The sequence below is a fragment of the Falco cherrug genome, chromosome 9, assembly GCF_023634085.1.
Source record: "Falco cherrug isolate bFalChe1 chromosome 9, bFalChe1.pri, whole genome shotgun sequence".
In the NCBI taxonomy this organism is placed as follows: Eukaryota; Metazoa; Chordata; class Aves; order Falconiformes; family Falconidae; genus Falco; species Falco cherrug.
In genome coordinates this window covers 4,656,681-4,675,596 of record NC_073705.1, presented here as the reverse complement: position 1 = coordinate 4,675,596, position 18,916 = coordinate 4,656,681, and the positions used below count along the sequence as shown (strand labels likewise).

Genomic DNA, 18,916 nt, shown 5'->3' with positions numbered 1-18,916 from the left:
CTTGCGATCTTGTCTGTACTGTAATTTCATCTTTCACTACGTTATTAACATACTTCCACAGTCCTACTCTTGGAGATACTGGATTGAGTACTACTGGGCAAACTCTGCTAGGACCTGTTTTGTACATTTTGATGCTTCATCTGTGAGTATCAACAGACTACCTTCTGTGTCCACATCACTGAACTGGTCCCTTTCTGGCAATCATAGCAAAAAAAGTAAGCAAGAATTGAATGGTCCAAGAAGATTGAACTAGTTCCTCACACATGCAGTCAGGTTTTTCATAACAGCAAGGGAGACAGAGTGAATGGAGCTGCACCTGCCTAAGCTGCACTGGCCCATTAAGGGATGTTAGTATCCTGAGGTAACAACCCAGCATGATTCACTGTTACACTTAAATTTATGGGAAGAAAAAGTATTGGAACTAGATGATCTCTAAGGTCTCTTCCAACTGAAACCATTCTGTGATTCAGTAATTCTGTAAGTTAACATGCCCATGTGATTGAAAGTTCTCTTTTTCATAATTGTTGTTATTGATAGACATTACAGAAGATTGACATACATGTCAGTGTTTATTTCCTCACTGTAAGCCATGCATTTGGAATTAACCTTTAAATTAATGCAAATTTGAACATAAAGCAAAGACTACATCGAGAGAGATGATACACACTGTGTATCTGTTCCAGGCATTCTTGGCGCTGGTAAATGGTAGCATTTGTAAAAAAAAAAATGGAGCCAAACTTCTTGTTACAGATTTGAGGAGGCTATGAAGAAACATCTTCTAATGGTTGTATTCTGTAGTCCTGTAAACATAAAATAGGTTCTAAAAAATAGAACCTAGAAGTAAAGTGAAGCTAAAGAATACCATGTACTCTGGGTCTCAATCTCTCATTTTTTGTTTGCTTGTTTAAGATTAGGATGGGAGGTTACTTGCGCAAAGCAAATCAGTTGAGTTTGAGGGTGGAAGGAAATGTCCGTATCGTGGCTTTTTTTGATTACTAAATGAAGTTTGGCATTACACTTCTTCAAGCTGTTTTCTGATTATTTAAGGAAAGCAAACCTGTTCATTTACCCTGAAAATCTGCTGAAAGCTGTAATAAAGGATCATTGAGAATCTGAAGGGAATCAAGAAAAAAAGAACAAGCTATAGCTGGAGAAGTGGAAGATAGAAACCAAAGAAGCTGGGAATGATTCGAAGGAAAATGTAAACAGCAGGACGTGCTTTAGGGAAGTAGAAGGCATTTGAGAAAATTGTGGTTCCTTTGGACTGTCAGTGAAAGAAGACTTTAGAGGGGGAAAGGGCAGTGCAGCAAAGCTGGGCAGTTTTTTTGCAGCAGTCTTAATCATGATTTCTACTGAATGTTTTCCTAGACTTAACATACTCTTCTTAAATAAAAAAAAAAAAAAAAAAAAAGAGAATGAGGATTTGGGGAAGATTAAAAATATAAAGTCTAGAATGAAACAGTGAATTGATCTTTTCCTTCCTATGATACTCCTAGAATTAGAAATTTTTGATTGCCAAAGTAAACAGACTAATATTCCATACCAATTATTGTCCTTAAGGTTAAAAAGATAAATAATGAAAATGCACTACACAATAAGGTTTCCAGATTTCTTTTTATGAATGTGCCTGTACCTTTTGCTGTTAGGTAGAGTGGAGGCGGAGATTAGAATAGGACACTAATTACAGCAACAGGGATCATGTGGCAGAAGTAAAAAATCCTGCTTATGTTCCCTTTACTCCCAGGGCATGGTATTGGAAAAAGTTCATAGTCCTTTAGAAAAAAAAGAGTACTTCCATTCAGTAACCAAAATCATCTTCCTGACCTCTGCAGCACAATCCTTTGCATACTGTTCCCGAAGAGGGCAGGCAGGCTTCAGTTGGTCTGACCAAAACACATTTTCTTTTTTAATGGGCTTTTGGGAGGCTTGGGGGCGCATGGAGAGGTGCAACCAAAGACTGGTTCTTGTTCTTAGTTTGCTCTCGTCTGAGAAGCAGCCCTAACATATATGTCCCTTGCATATTGTATGCATTGATAGGCTTTAGCTGAATTACAAAGCAATACTCTGAAAATTGAAACTATGCTTTTACAATAGCCGTCATTCTAGATTTAATTTTTTTGCATCATTCTTGATTCTCTGCACAGAATTCTTCTTAAGTTCTTTATTGTGTGTTTTGTAAGTAGGTCTTTCTATTTGAAAGTTTTAATTATCACCCACTGACTTTGGTTACAATGGCAACAGAACAGTAAAACTTTACAGAGAAGATTTAACTAGAGAGTCTGCGGCTTGGAATGTCTTTATTAAATAGTTTTAGAAACAGAGCTGGTAAGTGTCAGTTGTACTTCTTAGCTGCTCACCAAAAAATAGTAAATAGTTGAGGCTGTTTTACCTTCCTGAAAAGTCACTCTGTTTTTAAACATCATATGCAACTCATCTTCAGTTTTTTGTTTGGATGCCTAGTATTGTTTTATCGATAGATTAGATTTTTAGTGGAGAAAAATTGTGAACTGTAGCTCCTTCACCCTGTTGCCTTTTTTTTAAAAATTTAAAAAAAAAAAAAAAAAAGCTCTGGAGACTGTAAATGTTCACATGTCCACTGAAGGATTGCAAAAGTAACATTCATTTATAACATTTGAAGGATTATTCATGGAAAAATTATGCAAAGGAAAAAACAGTGAGTTCCTTTGGGATATGTGTAAACTTTTCCAAATGTTCTTGCTGCAGATCTCTGAACAGCACTCCGCTTACTCTGATGAAGTTGTCTCACGTTCCCCAACACAAACAAATTCTTAATAATGTTTAAATATTTTTATACATTATTTTTGTGCATGTCAGCATAGTCTTGAAAATGATGCTGAGAAATAATGAAAACCAAACTAACCCTTGTTCATGCCAGCTGACTGGAAAATCCTACTAAGAGTGCTTTGTCTCCGTGAACGGCAAAATAACAGAATAGCAATCATGGTAACAGTATGCACTAGGAGTGGAGCCAGGAGAGTAAAGAGGAGAGTTAGCAGTAGCAGATGACTTCACTTACTGGAAAAAAAGGGGCAAAATAACTCGGTCTCAAATGAATTTAAATATTGGAATTTTGTTATCAGCAGTATCAGGCATAGCTTCCCCAGCTAATTGCTCAGCAGTCTGGTATGTCCATAAACATCCCTCAGTCTGTGCAGTTTTCATCAGTATCTCACCAGTTACCCTCTTTGGCATTGTTCTTGGCACATGCGCTTTTGTCTCTTACCCCTTTACAGAAATGAGGTCACCTCCCCTGTGCCCCGTAGCTCACGCTGACACCCTCTGCACCCCAGACCCCTTGCTGAACCGAGTGTGCCCTGCAGCACAGGTCCTGCCTAAGGAGAACTCCCAACTTCCCAGTTCTTCTTCATAGACATTTGGCAGCAGAGCAGGTGTAAGGGTTTTTAAGCTCAGATTCTTTTTACCTTAGCACAGAGTTAACAGAGCCAAACTGTATCTAGTTTCATCTCTTGTCTTGGAAATGAGGAGGATGCAGAACTACACAGAAAATGGCTGCTTCAGCCAGTGACACCAGCACAGCTGATATTTCTGTCTTGGTCTTACCCCACAAAGCACTCTGTTCTCTGTCATCCGGATCTTCACTAAAGGCACCTAACTAGGAATTGGAGTCAGTCCATTACCTCCTTTCACAGGACTGGTGAAAACAATTGTGATTGCCACGTGTAATAGCAAGGTATCCAGGCAGGAACTGTTGGCTTATGTTGTACGGCTCCTGTACCTATTTCCACAGATTCTGTCACCCTTCATACATCTCACCTTAGCCTGGCAGTATTTTAACCTGAAGTCTGATTCTACAATCTTATTTCGGTCTGAGGTAGGCTGTCCTTTTAGACGCATTACATCATTTGTTACAGGGTTTTTTTTTAACAAACTTAAGGAGTGTAGAGTGAAATCTCTCAAAGTACTGTTCTTGTTGGTAGACAACATCTCTTAATTTTTATAGGTTGTGGTAGCAATAATGTTTGAACCTATAAATACTTTAAAATACCTGGAGTCAAATCCAGCTGGCTTTGATTTCGTAATGGCTTGATTGTGTCAGCACAAGACTTGTTATTTTGCTGTTCTTTTGGTGGATAAAGTCGTTTTGGTGCAGTCTCCATGCTTTGTTTCAATGAACATTGTCTTAGAATCAGATTAATCAGTCTTATTGCTTTCAGCTCTGTGACTCTCCACTGTAAGAAATTTAAACCTTTAAACTCTTAATGTATTACAGTTATTTTAACATGTGGCATAGTTTCTGTGTGAAAAAGCACTGGCCCATACTGGTACTCATTTAGGGCTGTACCTTGAGATGGCTGCTCTTTCACAGGCTGTAGTTTCAACAGTTTGTTAAACAAAATGCTTCAGTAGCTCTCAGGGAACTATGAGGTCATCCACTTAAAGGAACTTACTGTAAGTCAGGGTTGAGAACTGGCACAGAAAGAGCGAGCAGAATGACATGACAGGAAGCAACGGAAAACTGAACCAAGCCTGCAGCCAAACGAAGGGACAAGTAGTGACTTAATGCACTGCAAGGTGTGATGGTAACCTCAGAGTGGCCGCCTGAACACTGAAGTTTGTGCTGAGTTCCAGACTAAACTCTTGCTGATATATGCTCATAACTTTCAGGGAAATTCCCTTTCAGCTGCCACTGTCTTCTTACTGGGTCTCAGTTCCAATATATTTTAAAAAGCTTCTTAGCAGGTAGTAAACACCTCACTAGTCCTAAGTATTTTACTGCTTGCAAGTTGAAAAATATCTGATGGAAAGGCAATACAAATAAAACACGTAGAGAGCACCTTTTGTGAACGTAGTTAGTCAGAAGGGCTGGAGGTTTTCAAGTAAAAGAGCTTGTGATCATTTCTGAAACTTCTGGATGCATTTGGTTTGTCTCTGCAGAAATTTTAAGAATTCATAATCAAAACTTGTAGTAAAAGACTTCAGAGAATGTATGTTCTTGCTAGTAATGCAACAGAAAATGTTTTCAGACCTAATGGTGAAGTACAAATTCAAACAGTTTTTAGTCACCACCTGGTTTTGCTCAGATTCATACTTTTTATATTCTTGTGCTTAGACTCCACAGAGTAGAGGAAGATGGACCCTATTGTCTTTAGGGGAAAAGCTTCCGACATCATCTTATAGACCAAATGCAAAATTTTAATTGAAAATGCAGCAGAACATTGTACTGAGCCCTCTTCCGACCTCCCAGGTGTATGGTTCTGGTTACTCTGAATCAAGTCATGATTAAAAGTACATTTTACTGTTATTTAAAAAAAAAAACCTGCATGTGGCCTTTAAGCATAAGATCTTCTTTGAAGCCACATTATGCCAGTGACTTGTGCCAGTGGTGTCACATTTCACAAATTCTCAATTGCATGATGGTAGCGAAGACAGGCAGGCAAAAATGCTGTCCTATATAAGATGGTATATAGCAATGTGGTAGAAAACAGGGTTAGTAACTGTTTTCTCTTTTTGTTCTCCCACTCAGTTGATGATCTGATGAGTGATATGACTGAAGGTTCCTCTAACAAGCTCATTTCCCCTTTTTCTATTGCTAGAAGCAGTTTCCTCTTTCTGCGTGTCTCGAGGCTCCTTTCATTGTTAACAAAACAGCACAATGAACAGTTTGCTCAACTGTTCAGAACACTGTGTGGATGGGATTTTTTTTTTCCCTTCCTGCTAGGGAAAAACCTTTGCAATTTTTCCTAGTCATGACCCAGTTCCTAGTGAAATTCATGAGACTATGGGGAAATAAAAATACACATAATTTGGAATTAACTCCTCTATTTCATACAACTTGTTACAAGTCTATATTGCAGAGGGGGTATTAACAGTAAAGCATCTTTCATCTGCTTGTGTTTTTTGCCTCTAACTAGGACAAGCTCATTACTGGCTGTCCTCTTTTCTTCTTGCGTCTCATGAATCCTCTGTTCAAGGCAGAAGAAACTGATTAATAACTTTGTGCTTGGGGAGAGATAGAGTAGCCTGTATAGCAGGTAGAATCATATCTCAATGTGTAAGGGACCTATAAGGATCATCAAGTCCAACTCCCTGCTCCTCAGAGGACTACCTAAAACTAAATTATATTACTAAGAGCATTTTCCAGATGCTCCTTGTACTCTGACAGGCTTGGTGCTGTGAACACTTCCTTGTGGAGCCTGTTGCAGTCACCAGCCACCCTCTCAGAACCATCTGTTAGAAGCGAACCTTCGTACCCTCTTGTCAAACTGTGCCCTGGAATGCGAGGGTTTTGTTTGTTAGTGTTTTTTTCTGTTTATCACTAGTTTGAGTCCCAGTGCTTTTGTAAGGATTCTGGTGATAGTTGTGTGTGATGTGTCAATCTCTTAATGAGTGGTTTTAGGTTAAAGGCCAGAAGCTGGCAAAGCTAAGGTCGCTAGAGCCTCCAAGAAGTGGTTCCTGTGATACAGGGAGAAGTCTGTTTCGCTGCTGCCTGGGCTTTACCAAGTCTGGAGGTAGATACAGGGCAGATGACACTTTCATGACCACTGTTCCCACTTCTTTCACAAGCACCAGTGTCACAACTAAATGTTTAAAAGTGAAATCTCAACTGTTTATTGTGAAGCCGAGCATAGTCTTGCATTCGCTGTGGATGACAATAGGCTATGTTGTTCTCCACTGTATTGCAAAGTTCAATGCCGGCCTTTTGCAAACAGCATCAAGGAACTGGAAAAAGAACAGCTTGTCCATGTTTTCTGTGAGGCCTCATAAAATCTGTAAAATGAGAGGAGGGATAATTGCAGTTAGACATCTCTAGAGCTCATAGATGATTGAGAAGTAATGCATCTGTCTGGCCATTAGATACATGAAAAGCCCCTGCTTTCTCTTACATGCTCAAGCTGTGAGTCAGTGTGAGCAGACTGTTTACAGTTTATTTACAACACAGAGTTGTGAACAAAATTCAAAACATGTGTGAGCATTCCTGCTCACACCCGAAGTACAAACCGACTTCATGGCTCTGCATGTTACACTTTGGCACATCCAGCTGTTGCAAGGGTGCCAAGACTTTTTGTAGGAGTTCATTGTTAAAAGTATGTGCAAAGCTGTTTTAGAAATTACTTCCAGACAGTTCAAGAATATAGAGATGAATGCGTAACAGAAATGGATGGTATAACCCTAATGCACAAGAAACAGTTTTTCAGAAATTGTGCCTTTTGGTTATCCTAACAATTCCTTTTAATCGGTGGCTAAACACAGAGGCCCGTGACATTTCTGGGTTTTGCATCAGTTCAATGTTAAATGGTCTCTTGTCTTTTAGGTCCGTCTGACGTGTCAGCAATTATGAAATTCAGCAGGAGACCCACATGTCCTGATGCCTCCGTAGCAGCCAGCCTACCTACACCTCCTGTACCAAGGCACAGGAAGAGTCACAGCCTGGGAAACAAGTGGGTACTCCAGGCTGTCTCACGCTGGGCGATTTCGTGCATCACAAAGGTTTAAGATAGCAGCAGAGAGCACTCTGGTGTTTGTCTCTTCCGTTTCTTGTATTGCGAGAGTGCTTCCGACTGCACTGGGTGTTCTCAAGGTTTTCTCCTGACACTTTCTTATTTTTGCTGACACCGTTCTCTGCTAGTGCCAGGCGCTGGCAGTTCTTGAAAGCTGTGTATCCACTTTGGTCTGTCTGTGCCTGGTGTGCGTAACTGATTTTTTTTTTTTTTTTTTCTTTTGCTTTTTAAACATCTTGCTAATGCAACTAAGGAGACTTACTAGCTGCTTGGCACACCGTACTCAGGAAAGCTGTGCCCGTTTGCGCTGTTTTACCCGGGTAATGAGGATTAGAAAACGTTCCTCTGCCATGTGCCCAGCTAAGTGAGCGCACCCGCTCCCCGGTGGGGCCGCAGCACCCACCGCATTGCACAGTTAACGGGTCGGGGAGAAGGCGGCTGGCGGCGCGTTGATGCGCGGGTGCAGCTGGGTGAGGGGCGCCCAGCGCGCGCTGTTGTACCACCGCCCCGGGCGGGCGCGTGCGGAGCGGGGCCGGGGGCGCGGGGAGCGCGGGGAGCGGGGCTGCCGCCTGCCGCCGAGTAACGCGCCGCTGGGGCCGGGGCCGGGGCCGGGCGGGGGCCTGGGGTGACGGCAGGGGGCTGCGTTCTCTCCCGTCCCAGCATGATGTGCCAGCTCAGCGTCGTGGAGAGCAAAAGCGCCACGTTCCCCTCGGAGAAGCCGCGCCACCTCCTGGATGACAGCGTGCTGGAGGCCCACAGCCCGGCCCGCGGCCCCCCGCACCGCGCACCGCTCGCCAACGGCCTCTCCGTAGGTAGGTGGGCGGGCAGCGCGCGCCGGGGCACAGCCGTGGGGGCGGCCGCGCAGGTACCGGCCCCGGGCCCCCGCCGCCTGCCCGGGGGCTGGGGGCTGCGGGCTGGGGGCTGCGGGGGCGCCCCGCGTGGGACGCGGCGTCCGGGGCGCTCGCCGGGGGAAGGAGCGCCGCTGACCCGGGGTGCGTGTCCGGCCGGCTGCCTCCGCACGGGGGACACTGCGGCTTGAACGGTGTCGCTTAGGGGTTGCGAAAACCTCTTGGCTGCGCTCTCCGGGACTTGAAAAGAGAGATGAAATGAACGTGTGAAACAGGACGGCAATTACTTTATGGTATTGTAATTAACAAAATAATTATAATAAAACCAAAGTGATCGAGAATCTGTGTTCTGAGCAGGAGAAGGCACTTTCCGCGCAGCTCAGGCTGTTTCTAGAGTAGGAAATGGACTGTGAAGGTGGCAGAGTGCTTGGCCGGGAAGGGTTTGACACTGAGATGATCTCTGAACTTGTGAAAATACAGGCAGAGCTCGTTGTGTTACGCAGAGCATTAGAAGATCAGTCCTGGGCAAATTAAAACTGAGCTAAAGAGCTGTGCCAGGAAAGCAGGGAGGATTGGTCACAGGCTTGGAGGATAAGTAGGGACTATCGCTGTCAGTACCATCACCTTGGTTGTTACGGCTCCCAGCAGCAGCAGCCGGCTGGCACATCCCCTGTTACAGGTGTGCTTGCGTGCTGAAAACAAACAGTGGTACCACGTCTAATAACTTCAGTCCACTTACAGATCTTGTGGTAGAAATCTTGTCATCCAAAGTAACTGTATTTTGTGTTCCTGAAGTTGTCAGCTTTTAAAGGAAAAGCAGCATAATGAAAATTAAAGTAACATGTAGATGTCTGGTATTTAAACACAGCGGTGACAATGACTTCGTTCATCAGTCAGATATTATAAATGGGAAGGCTCATGTAAGCCTCTTCCAACTTCAGATTTTACTATGAACTCTGAAGACTTCAACTATGAAACATGATTTGAGTAAGCAATTTCCATGGTACTATATAAAGATCATTCTGATGATCCACATACATTGGCTTTATATTTTCTCTTGGGTGGTTTTCTTACTCCTTCTCTGTACTACTCTTTTTTTTTTTTTTTTTCTAGATAGCAGTGAAAGCTCAGAATTTAGTGAGGAGCTGCCATCAGGGCTTGAAAGGTGAGTTAGTCTTCATGTGCACTCACTGAGCACTTTACAGACTTAGCTAAGAAATTCACAAATTATCCCTAACACAGGTAAGCCTTAAATCAGTAGTTATTTTTATCAAATTACTGATCAGTAGGAAAAAATGGCAAACATTTTGAAACAAAGCAGTGTAAAGTTACTGTGCTTTTTCTTTCTGTGGACCTAAAAAGATTGGGAACTATCTCTGTCATGCTTACCAAACCGTAACTGTTGAAGTCTCAGACTAGAATTTCCCTCATCAGATATTTGCATTCACAAACAGGGGTCGTTTATATGCCACGCTGGGGCCTAACTGGAGGGTACCGATCCGGAATTCTCCTAGGAGTCGAAGCTGTGTCTACAGGTACAGTTCAGGGTCTGCCTTGCTCAGTGTATGGTGCTAAACCTCCATTTAGGTCTCTGCACTTTCCTAGCATAACGCCTTTTGTGTCCAGAAGTATCCTTGTACGGCGGTATCAGCTGGTGGGAGTCTTCCCCTCCTGCTTGTAAAAATTACTGTTCGTGCTAAAGCAGGGGTGTGGCCCATTCAGATGAAACTCAGTTTAGCTATTGATTTAACAAACTATATCTGGTTTTCCACATTGCAGAACACTAGCGCTTCCTTCCGGGTTTTAGGACATTACAGAAGCAGGTTTGTCACAAAGGCCACCTTTGCCTTCTATGGCAAATAATGATACCAGAAGTATACCTTCCTGACCCTTTCTCACAATTTATTTCCAGATTTGCAGGACAGCTACCCATAACGTCTGTTTGTGTCACAGAGCTATAGCGGTAGTGGGAAGTGGAGAAGTATATACAAACCGTAAAGAAAATAGGGCCCTGAAAACAGTATTCTGCAAATACTGAGATTTAGTTGGAGTTTAAATCCAGTCAGTTTTTATTACATATAAATTAGTTTGCTTCAGGTAGTGTAGAAATGTTGATATAATGAGCTAGTAACATCTGATAGCAGCATGAGTTAGAAGTTAGACAGGAACAAAACTACATACATTATAAATAAGTAAAGAAATAAATATTGGAACAGTATTTCAGCTATTATACCTGCTTCTGGAAGATACTCCCTTAACATGTCCACGGTAGATTTGTTTCAAAAGTGTATACAAGCTAGAAATATAAAATGTAAGAAGATAACGTGAAAAACCTATTACATCTACAAAGAAGAATTATTCCTTAAAATACATTTCTTGTGTTAATCCACCATCAAGTAAATCTAATGCTTGTGTTCATTCTTCCTTTTCTGGAATCTTCTACTACTTCTGTCAGAAAACTAGAGTTGGCAACAATACACATTAGCACAGATAAGGCAATTCCATGTAATCCAAGGGGATGCACCTGCCAACTTGGAGTGCTGTTCTTGCACAGGTGGTGTGGCTGTGTATGTCACTTTAACCAGCTTGTGTTTGTATGACACCGTCATACTTGTTCATAGACAGAATAGTGAGTCGTAGATCATACAGATGTCCTTTTCCTTGTATTCATTATTAGACATGATTTAGTTGGCTCTGGGAGATTACATTGGCCTTTACAGGAATATCAGGGCTGTGGTCACGTGGCCATGAAGAGAGCAGATAATTCTAATATATCATTACTTACCAGTCAGTCTTTGGTTGCTATGTTATTAATGGCTGTTTACATTTCAAACTTAGCCTGTATATGGGTTCTTTCAGTTGTAGCACCTTTTCACTGTTGTATGTGGGAAGCTCTATGTTCGTCCTGGGAAAGGAAAAAATATTTTAATTGCTGTGCAGTAAATTATTTGACGTTGTTACAAAGTTTTCTCAACTTCTTTCCATTTAGCCAAGGTAGTTTCTTACATTATTTTTTGATAGCTAAAGTTTATAATAAGATAAAATTACATTTGTGGGAGTTCTTAGTGCCAAAATTTTAAGCTGTCAGTTTCCAGAAATCCAGATCATTTCTGTAATTTAACCAAAATAAAACAGAAAATTGCTTGTTTTCCCTTTGACTTTGAGCCTCAAAATGTGTTGTGTTTTGGTTTATTTTTACATGTCTCAGCCCCTGGAATGGAACCTTTTGTTGATTTGCTATTTTTCAAGGATCCTGGTTCCTATTTGCTGTGCAGGTCTGGAAAAATACATATACATATACATATACAGTCAAGTGTCAGATGATACAAGGGAACGCAGGAAAAATGTATTTGGAGCTAAATTATATTGCTCGCTTCTTGTCCTTATTTTTCTGTTCAAATACAGCAATGTTTTGTCTTTCCAGCCCAACAGGGGCCTGCAGCTGCACATTAGGTAGTTCCACAGGAGTCATTACCATGGAAGGGCCATTAAGAAGAAAAACATTGCTCAAAGAGGGCAAGAAACCTACTGTAAGTGATTCTAATTCTTCCTGTAATTCTAATTCAGTAGTGGCTCTTCTGATTTGCAGGATTAGATCAAACCTGCAGCTTTACACCATGCAAAGCAATATTCCTTGTTATTATCAATTTTAAAATTATTTTCTGTTCAGAGTTTTAACTGTTCTAACAAGTTTGTAACTTTTGTATGTCATTTGATCTACAGCAGTTTTGCTTCTCCCTGCATTTGCAAGTAATGACTCTAGATTGTGACAGCAGAGCAAGAGTAAAGCAGCTCTGTAAATCAGTATGCATTTCTGTGAGGGCAGCAATTTTAGTATTGTGGTGAAATGGGAAGGCTGCAGGGCATCCACCCATAGCATAAAGGTCACAGTAATTCATACTTAACCTAAATTCACAGGTTTCACGTGGTTCCAGTCCTATGCATTTGGTAATTTTTTGTTTTCTGAAGAGTTACTATTTTTTATGTGCAACCCTACTGTTCAGTGCTAAAAGATCTAAGAATTGCAGAGATGTCCTCTCAGTAAATGTTACCGATCAAGCGTGAAGTCTAAGATCTGTCCAGCAGAAGGCAGCACACTATGTTGCTGTGAAGCAATCAGTCCTGATATTTTCATGAGATACACGAGATGGATTGTATTCACAGCCATCCATCCAAATTTAGGTAGCCAGGCTGATTTATACCAGGAGATACTCCTTACCTAACTCTCCCTTGCTTCTGAAATTAACTTCGGTAGCTGTTGGACTTGTTTGTGAATAGATTTTTGAACTGTCAGAGATAAGCAAAGTTTTTCCTAATTTTTTTTCCTTTCTGATTCAGCTCTCCTCGTGGACTAGATACTGGGTTATGCTTTCAGGATCAACTCTTCTGTACTTTGGAGCAAAATCTTTAAGAGGCACCGAAAGAAAACATGTAAGCTTTGAATTTATTCTATAAACAAAAATTGTGTATGTGTAAGCAGATCTGGAAGGGTGTTCAAAGTGTGCTTGCTGTTCCAGGCTAAGCCATATGCCTGTACAACTTTTATAATCAAAAGTCGATTCCTACTACAGTCTCAGCTGTGACTGACTTGTCTGTCTCTTCCAGTATAAATCTACACCTGGTAAAAAAGTCTCCATTGTGGGCTGGATGGTGGCACTGCCTGACGACCCTGAGCATCCTGATATTTTCCAGCTAAATAACCCTGACAAAGGTAGATGTTGCAGGATGGACATTGTCTGCATTATATTTCTGTGACAGGAGGTAGATTAATCTCTGTTAATGAGTTTGTAGATTATAGAACTTGCAGCGGCACTCATTTAAAAGACTGAAGAGGAAGATTTTCAATGTAGTATTTTCAAGGGAGGGTACAAATGAACACACTTCTACAATATGTCGTAGTGCTTCTGTGCTGCCTACAGAGGTATTGCTGTATCTTGACGGTTACTGGTAAGTTTTGCAGAAACTGCCGAACCAGTATGAGATTGTGGCATGTCCATGTGTGCACATACCCTGATCTCCAGGTTTCTGAACAGCTTTCTTAAAGTTGGTCCATGTCACTTACACTGAGACCAATTAAAATATTACAAAAATCCTTCAAACATCCCTTGATTAAACTTCAAAAACTTCAAAAGATCAGAAAGCCACCAGAGTTATTTTGCACTTTGAGTAGTTACATGAAGTTTTTTGAGGCTTCCTTCACTTTTCACATTTTCAGCTTTGGTGCTGGACATGCGTTTGCATCTACTGTGCAAAGTGCATCTCTTGGGTGTTGACTAAAATGCACAAAGATTGCAAGAAACAATTTACAAAATAACGGGTCACAGAGGGAACTTGCAATAGGCCGTTGAAGAAAACTGAGTTCACAAATACCAAAAAATGTTCATATGAAGTTTGGCAGTAACCACAACTCCTAACTGTGGTTAGGAGTAAAAGAAATTCAGGCTGTAGTTTGGCCTCTCTGCCTGCACACCCCTCGTAGTTTCACAGGCCACGTATGTTCCCATACTGCCTTCGCCCAAGGACTGCTGGATAACATGCTTCACATGGTCTCTATTATATGAGCAATGTCCTGTTTGACCATTTGAGGTGCAGATTAACAGCTTACTTCAGGATTTTGGCTTCTGCACAGAAATTAGAATCCCTTGAAACTACATGTCTGTCTGCAAATTTAGAGCTTTTGATTTTATTTTTGCAGGCAATGTTTACAAGTTCCAGACCGGTTCAAGGTTTCATGCAATATTGTGGCATAAGCATTTGGATGATGCATGCAAAAGCAACAAGCCTCAGGTAAGGCTGTGAAACTTAACTTCTACCCACTTTATTATATTTTCCAGAAAATCCTTACTAGAAAAGATAACTCTTTTCAATCTGTGTGCACACATATCCTGTGGGGACAGATGTAACTTCTCATTTTGTACATTGATCAAGCTTTCCAATAGGAGAAATAAAAAATACTTAAAGCTACAGAATTCCCACCAAATCAGGTTTTGTGCAGATTTAGGTTTGGTTCCCTTAACAGCATATAACCTTTGCACTCACTGCCTCAAGTGAGGTAACCCCATCTCTACTTCAGAAGGGGCTTTCTCATGGATAAAGAAAGCAAACATGCTAACATTTCCTCGGATGACTGGAGGAATCTGTAAGTGCCACTGAAGAGTGTCCTATAAAAAAAGTGTCCTTTACATAGCAGTCTCATTCTTCTCTTGAGGAAAAGGTTCATTCTTAAAAGGATTTCCAGAGGTTAAATTAATAGGATGCTCATCCATATAGGACCTAAAACAGGATGCAGCTTGAGAATCTTCTTTACACACACATCCCCCACCCCCCACTGCATACTGATGACATCTTAGAATACTTTGGCTGGGTTTGGTCCATGAATAGGAAAATCATTTGAGTCTTTATCTTTCCTGTCATTTATGGGGTTAGCACTTTTTCACGTCTGTTGGGGACCGATTCCACTCGTCACATTGGATAATAAATTATTAGCCTTTGGTAACCTTGCAGTTTCCCAATGCCATAATAGGCTCAGGAGCATTATGCTGCTGGATAATTGAAATTCTCTTCCAGGTACCTGCTAATCTAATGTCATTCGAATAATTTGCTCTCCTACCTGGTGCGACTTCAAGTGCCAAACTGAAGAAACAAGCTATTGTTCTCTGAGGAGGAAGAGGAGAATGTTTTTTCTGACATGAGCCAGCCACAAATATTTCAGCACTTTCCTACGTAACTTGAAAGTGATTCTGACACAGCTTTTAAAAGCAGAAAGTGAATGTTGTCCTTAGGACCAGATGTAGTCTCATGCCCTGAGTGAAAGCAGAAGGTTAAATGGACAGAAGATTAATACTGACTCCTGCAGGATTCCAGAGCCCTCAACCTTTTGTGGTCAGAGACTGCCAGGAACTGATGTTTGACCACAAACTGAGCATCATATCTTCTGCCTATTCTTTTTTAAACGGTTCTTTTTACTGTTAAGCTGCTTTGTGTGACTGAAGAATATTTGGCCCATGTTGGGTTTCAGTTCTTTCTAATGCACAGAATGATTGACAGTGTTAACTTGCTGCAAAGTGTCAACTAGAATAGAAAATTGTGGAACAACATTTTTATAATCTAAGTGCACTGAGTTGCTTGGCGAAGTGGCTGCCTCAGATTTTGTATCAAATCTCTGGACAATTCTGCTGTTCACATTTGAGCTATTTGGGAAAAATGTATTTTGGCACAGGACAGTTGGTTTTCTTTTTGCTCAGTTGTTACTCAGGAATGGCCTGACAATGGATTTAAGGCTGTTTAAATTTGTTTTGTGCTAAAGGTCATCTTTCATTCTCTTTACCAGTGGCATAGTTGCTTACAAGTTTGGTTTTTAATTCAGTCTGAATGTTGTTCATCTTAAATCCCCCGGTACATGGAAGCAGGTAATCGGGTATTACGTATCGCGTGCCCTGGCTCCTCAGGGTGATTCTGTATTGTTGTTTCTGTTCTGTCTGCGGGTGACTCGGCTCCACTCAACTCCAGTACATGACACAACTTATGACATACAGTGCCGGCACATGGTGCTGCTATTGTGAGATGATGGTGGCAATGAGAGCTAGGGAAGACTGTCTGACAGTGGAGCCAGTACAAAGAATCTTCCACACCAGTGTCCAGAAAACAACAACAACAAAAAAGAATGTAACTAAGCCTTCTCATCTGAAAGAACTCTCTCCACATCCATAGCTGTGTCCCTGCTGTGCCCTAGTGCCCCTGTGGTTGGGGTTTTTTTTCTGTTGCCATGCTAAGTTTGGCACTTTTTCTGTTTGAAACTCTTTTGCCGTAAGGCATCAGTATTCAGAACTCATCCAAAAGCTTCTTCTGAGTTTCCTAAGATTGCACAGAGGATAAATTTGCAAGCCAGCCTTTAGGTGACAAACTATGAGAAAAATGGAAGTCAGTTTAATTGAACAAAGCCTGTATTAGAACAAGCTGCCTGGCATTAGGAGTATTTATTCTGTGGACTTACATGATTTTTTAATTTTTGATACTGAAACTTCTCTTATGACAACAAAAAAAATACTCATATTGTTAAATGTAGGTAATCTGTAACCTTTGTGTTATTTAAAGTGTTCATGTTACAAACCTGAGAATGAAGCCTAATACATACCAGCTTTTCAAGAAAACCGGTTCCTGACAGCAAATGCATTTAGATCCTGGGACATGTGAAAGTGTTTGTAAAGTTGAGAAAACTTCTTTGATAGCTCGGGAGTTCTGTGAAAAGAGTGTAATGCAAAATACATTTATACCTTTTTTTCTCCTTTTTTGCTAAGGTAAGACAGCTTTGAACTAGGAAAAATATCAGTATCTGGGAGGGCAGAGCATGCAGTGCCATTAGAGACAATGAATGAAGTAAAATCCTGTCACCAGTAAATTACTTCAGACTGTTAGAATATGATACAATTTGAATTATTCTGTACCTGTGGACTTTTGTGGTTAATTAGGAGATTATTTATGAAGATGCAAGTGTTGCGTGGACTGCCATTTTAATGAATATGCCACCTGTGACCATGCGTATTGTGTGTTATTAGCATTTGAAGGGTTTGAACCACATGCAGAATGGTGACCAAAATGATGACACGCTAAGCGAAACCGAACTGTTGAAGTCAAGAGGTTTTTTTAAAGCTTATTACTTTATTAGCAGCCCTTTCTCCTTAAAAGGGATTCACCTGATCTGTCTTAACTATAAGCTAAAATTGAAACGGAATATTTATTGGCATGAAATGTACGTATATTAGAGGCATGTAACTACTTACTCATTTCTCATGTGATGTAGTGGAAGTGAACACTAATGAGGACTCATGACATTTTTTCCAGCATCTTGCAATTGAGATAAAGTAATGGATGTTGTAACAACTTTGGGCTACGTTTAACAAGCCTCCCTCGGAAAGAACAGTAATTGCTGACTGGTTCAGTGGTGACAGAATGAGCCTGTACGTACTCAGAATTTAATGGCTTTTAGAGTTTAAGGGTCTCATATATGTTACTGTATGGACAAGATGTAGAGTGTTCTAGCCTTCAAAAATATACTTTTACTCAAAATTGCAAGCCACAGAGTCTATTGGAGAAGTTACAAAAGGGTCAGTTTTCACTTGCTTGAAAAACGGATTCCCAACTAGAAAGGAAGTGTCTTTGCCAGAAACCATGATGAGCCCCAGAACAATGTGGCATGAATGAAAGGCAATGTCATTTGTCACTGTCAGAGGATTAATCTGTGCAGAAATTAAACCCTTCAATCCTACTCAATCCTCAACATAGCGAATAATAGTTTTACACAATAGTCAGGTGAACATCTTTTCAGCATAGCACAGTTGTGAAATGGCTGCACTATGTAAAAAAAATCAGAATTACAGCAGTGTAAGAATATTACTAAAATATCTTAAACCAATTTTAAATGAGTTTAAGTATTAAACAGTTTGTAGCTGCTGATTTGGGGTTTCATACTGTCATTTGGTACCATTTGCTTGTCATCTGGTACTCTCAAGGTGAATTGAAAGCTGCTGTTGAAATGCAACATATTGCATATCAGTACTGATTAATACAGCATTTTTACAAAAGTATCACAAACCATACAAGTTCTCATCCATCAAAGAGAATAACTGCAATAGTTGTGTAAAAATAAACATTATCTTGAAAGTACTACTTTCAGAGTTGTGAAGATATAAAACGTATGTAGGCAATTTTATAAATTTATTAATGTGCAATTTTCATGTAATTCAGTGCCAAAATGCATGTTTTTTTTCCAAATAGCACTAAAATGAGGCAAAGAAGGTAGTTTTCAAATTGCAACTTATTTGTCACATTATAATGTAAATCAATCTCAACATTTTGGTTTGTTTTGTGTGAAAACTGTTGCACTATTTTTGGCTGTATTTTCCAGCAGTCCACTGCATGCCATTTGTGTAAGGATTCTTTCTATAATTCTTGTGAACTGTCTCACCCATAATAACCCTGGTGTTGGAATCTAGGTTTTTGGCAAAGTATTTTGTTACCTCAGTCTTGTATCGAGTTGCTGTATTTTTCAGTTTGTTACATTGATAATGATTGTTTCACTAATTAAATACTTTAATGTAAAAAAAAAAAGTTTGTTTACTTCAACAGCAATTGCATTTGGTTGTAAATTTAAAAATGTGCAGAGTATGTATACTGTTAACAATAAAATATTCTGAAAAAGAATAGTAGAGGTATAGAAGGAACGTTTTAGCTCAAAGGCAGCAAGCATGTTTTATTTGTGAATGAATGGTAATACAGTTGAACAGACTTTATTGCACAATGTTTAGCCATTTAATAGTATAAATACAACAGAATCCAAATTTCTAACAGAAAATTGAAAAACCTCCAAACCTGCAGTTCTTTCAAGTGGGATTTGGAAAGTCCAAAGAAGTAGAGATGAACCTATCCTATTGTTTTCCTAAGAAATGCAGTTTATTGCTGCCAAACTTGCATGTTGACTTGAGTAACAAGGTGAATTCTTTGCACTTAGAATTAAACTTTATTTACACACTTGGATTCCCAGCTCCACCCACTGAAATCAATAGGAAAAAAACCACTTCATCCACTAAT

The 18,916-nt window shown here is 40.4% G+C and overlaps 1 protein-coding gene across 14 annotated transcripts in view; it reads left to right on the top strand.

Annotated features, from left to right (window-relative positions):
* The window catches only part of RALGPS1 (Ral GEF with PH domain and SH3 binding motif 1), a 120,276-nt gene extending 101,747 nt beyond the window's left edge, over window positions 1–18,529 (top strand). For 13 of the 14 annotated variants that reach the window (XM_055721428.1, XM_055721440.1, XM_055721439.1 and 10 more), the window contains 9 exons: window positions 7,295–7,421; window positions 8,142–8,293; window positions 9,443–9,494; window positions 9,784–9,864; window positions 11,754–11,859; window positions 12,668–12,760; window positions 12,935–13,040; window positions 14,025–14,116; window positions 14,897–18,529. In XM_055721428.1, coding sequence (XP_055577403.1) covers window positions 7,295–7,421; window positions 8,142–8,293; window positions 9,443–9,494; window positions 9,784–9,864; window positions 11,754–11,859; window positions 12,668–12,760; window positions 12,935–13,040; window positions 14,025–14,116; window positions 14,897–14,926 — 839 coding nt within the window. In that variant the 3' untranslated portion in view covers window positions 14,927–18,529. Of the gene's footprint in view, window positions 1–61; window positions 869–7,294; window positions 7,422–8,141; window positions 8,294–9,442; window positions 9,495–9,783; window positions 9,865–11,753; window positions 11,860–12,667; window positions 12,761–12,934; window positions 13,041–14,024; window positions 14,117–14,896 lie in introns of those variants that run through there. The other variant, XM_055721441.1, reaches the window with a different exon arrangement.
* The last annotated feature ends 387 nt before the right edge of the window (window positions 18,530–18,916 follow it).